The following is a 10,148-nucleotide window of genomic DNA, read 5'->3' as shown; positions in this document are numbered from 1 at the left end:
ATGTTTTAGCATGTCTATATAGTTATGAATGGAGCCCGGATGGTTCCCAAACCCACAGAATTGACTGACGGTTACAGTACCAGAATAGTTTAATTATATAACCCGAGTCCTTGGAGTCAATTACACAGTCCCTAACCACTGAGCCACCCCACTCCCGCCCGTAATTTAGATCATTAACTTGAAGATGTCCAGATCACTTCCTAAAATCTCAATAATAAAATTTTAATTTCGTGCTGAGAAAATTCATACCTACTTAGTGACATAGTACTTTCACGTAATTTAATTATAGTTTATAAAAAAAGATAAAATGAGGGAGTGGAGGAAAAACGACTGAATATAGTTTTATTTTAATTGAATATAAATAAATAATGAGGCATGCCTTTAATAGAATTCTCATGTAATAACTGACTAAATCTGCTAGTACATTAAAACAAACAATCAATTGTAGATCGAGAACGAATTTTTAAAGTTTCATACCTCGAGAGTATGGCGAGGGAATGAAAAAAAGACTTTTTTTATTTGTCAATACTACTTATTAAACTATTTTGGAGGAAAAATATAGCCTCAATGGTAAAACAAAATATTAGAGTAGTTGTTATTTTTTTGCAATGACTGGCGCACACGTTAGAGGTTAAAATTGGACCAGACGAATGATTTACACAGTCAGATAATGACCCACGTAAAAGGTTGATAAGATCTATTTTGTTCCAATACAATTATATGATGGACAATTGTTACGAAACGTCTCCAATCAGCAAATAAAGGAGTAGAAAGTAAAAATGGTATTCCTCGAAAACAGAGAAAAATATATATTACAATTTTTAGACCTATTTTTATTTTATATCACAAGTTCTCTGTAAAAATATGTGTGATAATCAATCCACTTTATAACTGACGTGGCTTTTTGTAATTCGCCAGCATGTCCGCAGTGTGTCGAAAACTTAATATTAAGCGAATTTACAAAGGAGCCTAAATATTTGTTAGAGTTATTATACACTGCTACAAAAAGTTCCTATAAACATAGTCTCTAATCATAACAGTTTTCGTGTTGGAAGAAATAACCAATTTAAAAACTTGTTCAAATTTGAATAAAATACATTGTAAAATCCTGTTTTGTTTTTTTTTAAATTTATTTTGCATTTATGTGATTTAGCAATTTTATTATTATTGCATATTATTTGTATATAATTGAAATTTTTGTTCTTCAATTACGTAGAAAGAGGCACGAACAGTAGGAACATTCATTAATTGGAGTAATGGCAGTGGAGCAACTGTCACGTTAACTATCACAAGTATATGGCTTGACAGTGAATTATCGAACACTTTCTGTTATTGGGCCAAAAGTTTTAGCCACTACTAAGGTAGTTAACTATTTGATAGTTACAGTCACGACGGCATTCACGGTCACGATGGGTTTACTGCCGTGACAGTAATGTCGCTCTAAGTCTGGTATAATCGTTAATAGTACAAGTAATGTCAGTGTGCTAACAGACCCATTAACTGTCATAATTATACACCGTGACAATGAACTGTCGTAACATAACCTCACCAAGTGTTATGACGATAGGCTCGAAAACATTGTTCATATATATTTTCTCAAGAACTTAAAATTGTATCAGGCCCCAAAAATAATCAGCCCCGGACCCCAAAAAATATCCGCACAGGACACCAAACACCAATCCACCACTGAACCCAAAAACAAATTTACCCGAGACCTTAAATTAAGGAATTATGATGACAAATTATTTTTTCATGATCTAATTCAAATTAAAATATATTTAAATGACTATTTTACTGCCAAATTTCTCTTATTTGGCAATTCTTTTATTTCTCTTATTCACGCTTAAATCATATTTTTACAACGAAAATTTCTCATCTTTATTTATTTCTTAATTTACAACATGTTATGATGCATATATGTTTATTGAACACGTTAAAAACCTAACTCCCTTAATCCTTTATTAATATAAATTCTTCCAAATTCTCTTGGTCTAAGTGGTTTTCAATTTATCTTAACCAAACTAATTCACATTATAGCAGCTAAACCAGAATCAAATTTGCCTATTTTGTGAATTTTTAGTTTCAACAAATTCTTATGATGCATATGTTTTCATAGAACACATTAAAAGCTTAACTCTCTTAATCTATGTAAATGGTTAATTTTTCATAAAAATACTCATTTACAACTCATTACTCAAATCATAATTAAATTCTTAATTGTTTGATGTTCCTAACTAATCTTACGATGAAAGACACACTACCCCCATAAAAAAGTGGAATTATTTTATCATAGTTTAAGTCAAACAATAATTTATTTTAAATAACAATGTATAATTGTTATTTTATTATTTTATATTTAATCTTCAGTTTATCAAGTAAATAAGAGCATAAAGAAATGAACTTAAGCTCGAAAAATGCTAACTAATTTAAAATGCACAAGAATAAATAAATATGACTGAAAAATTATACATCGTTTTAACTCCGATCAATAAAACAAAAAAAATTACATAAAATAACAATTTAGAATGTGAAATTAACAATTCAACTAACTGTCCAAAAACGGCAGCACGATTCAAGAAATGTAGAAAATAGCAGTCCCGATTAGCATCGTTAGAGGCCAGCACCATCCAAAAGCCGTTTTTTCTTTTTATAATAATATGCAATAATAATTTTTCCAAATATAGCTTTGAAAATACTTTTAATTATAGTTCGACTAACTGCATAAAGATAGCAGCACCAATCGAGAAAGATAGGAATTTTAGTAGAACAGTAGTTTTACTAACCGCCGCAAGAGGTCAGCACCATCCAAACAGCCATTTTCGAAGTTCAGCAGGAAAATTTTAATTTTGTATTAGGATATTAGGAACTTACAGGAGCTCAACTGATCGGATCAGTTAGTTATAACTTGTGTTGGAACATACTTGATCGATTTGTTCCAACACAACGTCAGACGGACTTGTTGAGCTCCTGCAAGATCCTAATATCCTAATACAAAATAAAAATTTTCTTACTAGACTTCGGGATATGACTGTTTTGATGGTGCTGCTCTCTTGCGGCGGCTTATAAAACTACTATTCCTATCTTTCTCGATTGGTGCTGCTATCTTTATGCAATTAGTGGAACTATTATTAAAAGAATTTTCTAAGCTATATTTGGACTTAAGAAGCGGCTTTTTGGATGGTGCAGGCCTCTACCAATGTTAATTGGAACTATTAAATGTTATATTAATACTATGTGAACTATTAAATTAAAACACAAATAAGTTGAAGTAAATAAGTTACTTCAATTTGTTTTAATTTGACCGCACTCTCCAACCATCTTCTCCTCGAATTTAATTATGATTTAAGTTGAGTTGTAAATTAGTTTTGCAATGAAAAATTGTTAATTTTTAATTTACATAGATTAAGAGAGTTATGCTTTTAGTGCTAAAACGCATGTTAAGTAGGATGTTCTTGTTCAAATTGAAAATTCATATATTAAATGTATTGGTTTCTGATTTAACTGCTATGTTGTGAATTAGTTTTATTTTGATAAATTGAAAACCATATAGATTAGGAGAGTTTGGAGGAAAATTAATTGCCACAGATGTATGCTGACTTGTTAGACATTTTAGTTGGAACCCCTTAGAAGCATAAGACTCAATAACCAGAGAGTAGATATGAAGCATCTATTTTATTCAGATCAACAGAGTTCACCGTGAGAGGCCGCTGCTTTGGATGATCTCGCGGAACAATACCAGATAAAACTAGGAGCTTCTTAGAAGGACTAGGTGTTAGCATTGAGGATATTGTGATCTTGGCAGAAATTATTATTTTGAACTCCCTGGGGATCATATATTACATCACCTGCATGGGAATTAGTTCTGAGATTAGTCCTTGTTTGATTTATTTTAATATGTGGACCTGTCGATTTGTATGTTTTAACTTATTTATTCTCTTACCTTATTTTGTTCATTAAATTATTTCATTATTATTTCTATTTATTTTTTTTTTTTACTTTAAAGTATTTATTTTAACCAACTTCTTATTATATTTTCTTTTAAATCTATGTATTAGTTTTGTTTTGGTAAAATGTATTTATTTGATTGTTTTTCTGGAAACTGATCTACTGCTGTGACTATTATTTCTCTGGTTTGATCACACATTGCTGTCTAATAGAGAATTTGTTATACTGGTCACTGGAGAGAATCTGAGAGGGTAAATTGGGGAGAGTAAATTTGTCGATTAAATGAAATAAAAACTGAGAAATGGAAGGGACAAGAAAAGGAAAGAAAAAAAGGAATAAATTTAAATATTTGTATTTAGTATGTAGATTGGAATTGATTGTAAAAGGAACTGTGGGGAAAAAAAATGTTTTATTTCTTTGTTATTATATCATGTAAATATATGTAATTTATATATGTCCGATCATGGATTGATTAGTATGCTGTGTAATGTAGCAATCCAATGTATTTGGGCAGCATGGATGAATAAAGGATTTATCTCTCTCTCTCTCCTTAACAGGAATATACATTTTAATATTATATCATATAATATATACATTTTAATTTTTCATAAAGAGCTTATACACACATTACCTATATTGTGAATACAACAAACGTTTGTGGGGATATGAAATTTTCCAATAATGTTTACCTGATTTTCAACTTACAAAAATTTATCAAGAGTACATCTAGTCTCTATATTAAGAATACAACTAATTCTCCCTAGGATGCCAGGCAATTGCGACACACATACCATACAGTATATATGTGAGTGTGTACATGATCAGTAGTAAGTTGTAAAAATCTGAAATTACATATTTGTGGTGCATAAATGCCTGTGATGTGATCCGTAAATTTTTCAAAAAAATTGACTGACTGTAATCGCCATTTTATAGAATTTTTTATATCCATTTTTCATTGAACTTAGTATAACAAAGTACAATTGAATGGACTTTAATATAAGCCAGGCTTTATTCTCATTGAATTAGTATAACAGGACTTAAATGCTGAATTTTCAAAATGGATTCCTCTTAGGTACCTTCTTAGCTACCTGTTCACACACACAGATCATATTCGAGTCTTGGTTATTTGGTTAAAGGAGACTCAAAATGTGTATTTCCATTTAAAACTCAAATTCAAAATTTTTCACAATTACCATACTTCCCCATACTATATATTCGGAATGTAGGTAAATGAAAGCAAAAAATTAATAAGGAAATTAAAAATTTAATATATTGATAAGAATAGATTGTTAACATGAAGAATGGCAAAGATATAGAAAGAGTGGCATTACATCTTGAAGCTATCCATTAACTCCCGTTATTATTAAATTATCTTCTTTTAGTTCATTGAGAATCACTCCTCTCCATTATGCACCTTCCAATAATTTTTTTAAGATATACTCATTATATGATTCATTTATAGTTCTACCTGAATTTAGTGATGTCATAATCAACCAAAATAATATTATTAAATTCAATTAAAACACATTTTACAAATCAAATAAGTTTTTATTTAAACATATAGATACAAAAGGGAGAAACAATAGCAACTATAATACAACCTAGTAGGATTTGTACAAGAATAATGTTTTAAGAAGATACATTCCAAGTTTGGTAAAACAATTTTATTACTTGATTTAAATGTGTATATTTTCTTTCAACTTTAAAGTTGTCAAAATATTATACAAAAATATAGATGACAACCTATCTTTTATAATAAAATGCACTTGATAAAAAAAAAAAAAAAAGTACTTTAACACTGTGTGACAGGTGGGTCTCAAGGCCCTAAATGATATTTATTTACCCTTGATTTTGCTATTTTGAAATAATTTGTTTTTTTAGGTTGCATAATTTATTTCCCTATATATGTAAATAAATTTCAGTAATAAATGCATCATATTGAACATATGAGTCGTTTCTTTCCAAAATCCATAATATTTTCAATTATATCTGTATGGATTTTGGAAATAAATGACCGATAAGATTTAAAAAGTAGACAATAATTTATATGGGATCTAACAGACCCACCTGTTGCATTGTGGGTAAAGATTCAACTATAATAACATAAATTTATTTAAAAACACATCAATGATATTTATTATCACACTTCACTTCAGTAGTTTTGTCTTTGATATTGAAGCCCTGAAACAGATAAAAAAATTTATTAGCAATTCACAAAATGCAGACAAAATAAATTATTTTCAACAAAGTATATACTTTCTGCATGACTATAATATTTTTAAATTTAATTTATTATTTTTTCTAATAATAAAGATAGACCAATTAACACAAAAACTAAAAATACAAATACTTGATTCACAGTCCAATTTTAATGATTTACATCCTAATTCATAAATCTAATTTATTCGTAACAAATAATTAAGACTTTCCTTTCAATATGTTAACTTGAAATTAATGTATTGACTGCCAGGGTACTTTTCCTCAATCCTTGCTCTTCATATTTATAATGATATAACAAAAACTTCATTGTAACTGTACGAACTACGAGATTAGTTAACGTCCTAGGCAAGAATACAAACTACAACTTATTTCTTATATGTGTATATATAGTTGACCGTAAAAATTGATATATAGGAAGATGGTGAGGGTTGCGGTCAAAGGAGAAACAAAAATAGTTTACAACTATTTATTTTTCGACGTTTTGCCCCACTTTGCAGGGCTTCATCAGGGCTAAAAAGATACAAAATGATGCAATGATGAGAATAAAAATACAAAGATAAGATACAATGATAAGAATAAAAATAAGTAACAATGGCAAGAGTCAAAATTTTAAAAATTTATTATCATTTTATATCTTTATTATTACTTTATTTATGTATAATTATTATTTTTTCATGACGTTTATTTAATCTCTAAATTTTTTTTTTTTTCTGTATAGTTTTTGTTGTATGTATATCTCCTGTATTTTCAACTGTATATTTTACGTATTTTTATAAAAATTTTTACTCTTGCCATTGTTACTTATTTTTATTCTTATCATTGTATCTTATCTTTGTATTTTTACTCTTATCATTGTATTCAGCCCTGATGAAGCCCTACCAAGTGGGGCGAAACGTCAGAAAATAAATAGTTGTAAACTATTTTTGTTTCTCCTTTGACCGCAACCCTGACCATCTTCCTATATAAAAGTTATTTCGTATTAAACGTATATTCTTACAAGGTTTTAATAATTGGCTTATCTCAAATAAATGAACAAATGAATTTTCATTTTGAACAGTTTGTTTACACCCCTTTTGTTTATGACCCTTAGTTTTGACGTTTCAGCAAGTTTATCTTTAAAAATCAGGCAATTATAATTACATTATAATGACAATAAACATACTAACAGTAGAAACAACAATAAGAAAAATAGGATTAAGTTTTTCATGAGAAGATCGATATATTAGATTAGAATCTATAGAGCCTGTAATGGTTTGACGATTTTAAAAGAAGATATAATACTTCCAAAATACAAATAATTTAATATAATTAGATCCACACTTGAAAATTAGTTTTAAAAGCAATTCTGTAAACTTGAAATTTGTTCTTATAACCCAGAAAATATGAAAACTAGTAATATACAATAGGAATTATAAGGATTGTACTGTACTTTGTTACTGAAAGTTGTTATATCTCACATTGAGATTATATGAACTAAATTGAAAATGAAAACGTAACATGGCAAACTAAATAATAAAATCTTAAAACTTACGGAATATTAGTCTGTTTGCTTCCACTAAGCACTACAAAGGCTGACTGGGTTTCCTTTTGTTTTTGTTGAAGCATTTGAAGTGTTCCAAGAGGTGTGTCTGTCGAGCTCATCTGTTTCATAAGCTGCAAAAATGAAATAAATGTTAGTTATAAGTATTTTTTATTAATTAAATATTATATATGCAATTTTTTTTAGTTTCTCTTTTATGACAATAATTAGTCAGTTTCTGTTCCAATCTCTAGATTTTAGGGCTCTAATACTTTGATGTATAAACTCAACCAACCTTAATACTGTGATGGAAACAGTGCAATTTCACATGACTGATAATAAAGAACAGTATACTTTTTAACACGAGTTGTGAATAAAATAATTTGGTGAAAAAGAAGTAAATAATATTTCCAGTTATAGTCCTCCAAAAGGTCTCTAGGTGAAGACTGCTTTGGAAAAATTAATGGATCAAATTGGAAATATTATATCAGTAAAAAAAAAGTGAATACACTGATGCAGTTTTTTATTATTAATTAATTCATTCATACAATGCTTCTTAAGATTATAAAAAAAAAAACTTACTCCTTCTTGCTCATTCTTTTTCATCCTCTTTTCTACTTTGTTCTTTCCTGGACCCTTCCCATGAAATTTATGTGATAAATACCTATAAAATTGAAAAAATATCTCCATATTACATTCTTATATATGTCAATTTTTTATGTAGATAACACTAATTTAAATTAGTACTAGAAAATTTCATATTAAAAAAGTTTTTAGATCTATTATTTTTAACAATAAATATTTGTAATGAACCAATGGAAAAAAATATTCAGTCCCGTCTTTCAGAGCTTTTTTTCTAATGGGCTAAATTTCTTTTTCTGAATTGGCATAAAGGTCAATGGACATTTTTACTTACATTAGCCATTTAGGAAGACAAAGGAAAAATATAAAGTGTTTTAAAATCAGAATTCATTATACAATATGTTAAAATAAAAATAGAATTACCTAAAAGCTTCCTTAGCAGATAATAGGTGTCCATCATCATCAATATATTCCAACTTAATGTTTGGTTTGTAACCATCTTTTTCTTTGAATTCAGAAGTAGGTCCCATATATCTCTCTCTTCTGCCTAATTTATCATCATCCCTAAAACAAAGATAATAGTGCATTAACAACTCAAATTAATTAAAGAAGAAATTAGAGTAATACAATTACTAGTGCAGTAAAACTAACTAGAGAGTATATTAAAAGTTACAGAACTATAATTACTGTAATAATGTTATAGTTGGTAGTTATAGCTGAAGGGATGTTAGACAAAAAACGTTCAAATAAAAATATAGCAAAATTCTTAAAAAAAAAAAAAAAAATCATTTTGCATTAATCAGTAAGTAAATATATTATTAGTTTACTAATTTAATATACTTATTATTTAATTGCTTGAGAGTGGTTTACATTACAAATAACACCAACTACAAATGATTCTAATTTACTCTCAACAGTTTATTTTAATCCTAATATAACATAATCAAAATACATTAATTATGTTTTTAAATATTGTTAAATTATTAGCAACAAATAAAAGAGAATGTTACTTAAATTATTAATAAATTATGCTAAGTAATTAAGAGATAACAAAGTCCTAACCTGTTGAAGGTATGTTTTATTGTTAGTTGTTGAAGTGTTATGTAAAAAAAAAAAAAGGAAAAAAATGTCTAAAGAATAGTTTTTGTATTGAAAGTGTATGTTTTGTAATTGAATAGCCAATTTATAAAATTTAAGTGAAACTGTTACAATATTAATTTGATATTTCTTGTTGAAGATTATATGACATGGGCAATTAGCCTGCAAATGAATGACATTTTTTAAATGAATTCTGACAAATGAATAATTGAGGTTTGTCTCAAAAATATTGGTATTATGTAAGGAATTAATATGGTAATAATGTGAAAACAATTTTTAGGTTTTCTCATTGATAATGGCCTAAGGTCAGAAATGTTGGAGGATTAAAATAAACTGTTGAGAGTAAATTGGATCATTTGTAGTTGCGCTATTATTAAATAAATTATTTTATAAAACAAATTACCCTTGATGTGCCTTATCGTCAATTGAATAGTTTTGTGCAGCGAGGTGGGAGAATCGGGATGCAGAAGGCCTGCTCACGGTCTCTTTTTCCAAGTAACCCTTCGACACGGCAAGCCTAAGGGCACCTGCCACTCCTGATCCAAGATCTGGCTCAGCGTCCAAGATGGGGGCCTCTGGCTGCTTGATTTCAGCTACTTTTTCATCTGGAACAGAAGACATTCAATCATATCTTTTTAATTTTATAATAATAAATAAATCTTAATAGTATTGAATATATATATATGATAAGCAGTGTATAGGATAAGTACTACAATCGAGCAACCATGCACCATATAGTGTTGTAACACTAGATAACCCTTTTATTCAAGCATTCAGTGTTCAC

At 28.4% G+C, this 10,148-nt stretch overlaps 1 protein-coding gene across 1 annotated transcript in view; it reads right to left on the bottom strand.

The window, feature by feature from the left end:
• Positions 1 to 5,508: 5,508 nt before the first annotated feature.
• Positions 5,509 to 10,148, bottom strand: part of LOC106687344 (U4/U6.U5 tri-snRNP-associated protein 1) — a 14,844-nt gene continuing 10,204 nt past the window's right edge. The window contains exons 12-16 of the mRNA XM_014431168.3: positions 9,768 to 9,969; positions 8,690 to 8,830; positions 8,267 to 8,348; positions 7,697 to 7,818; positions 5,509 to 6,126 (exon numbers count right to left, since the gene is read on the bottom strand). Coding sequence (XP_014286654.1) covers positions 6,093 to 6,126; positions 7,697 to 7,818; positions 8,267 to 8,348; positions 8,690 to 8,830; positions 9,768 to 9,969 — 581 coding nt within the window. The 3' untranslated portion in view covers positions 5,509 to 6,092. The remainder of the gene's footprint in view (positions 6,127 to 7,696; positions 7,819 to 8,266; positions 8,349 to 8,689; positions 8,831 to 9,767; positions 9,970 to 10,148) is intronic.

Source organism: Halyomorpha halys, unplaced genomic scaffold (genome assembly GCF_000696795.3).
Source record: "Halyomorpha halys isolate HHAL.00 unplaced genomic scaffold, Hhal_1.1 Scaffold948.1, whole genome shotgun sequence".
Taxonomy (NCBI): Eukaryota; Metazoa; Arthropoda; class Insecta; order Hemiptera; family Pentatomidae; genus Halyomorpha; species Halyomorpha halys.
The sequence above is the reverse complement of the archived record's forward strand: the minus strand, read 5'-3'. Positions and strand labels throughout refer to the sequence as shown.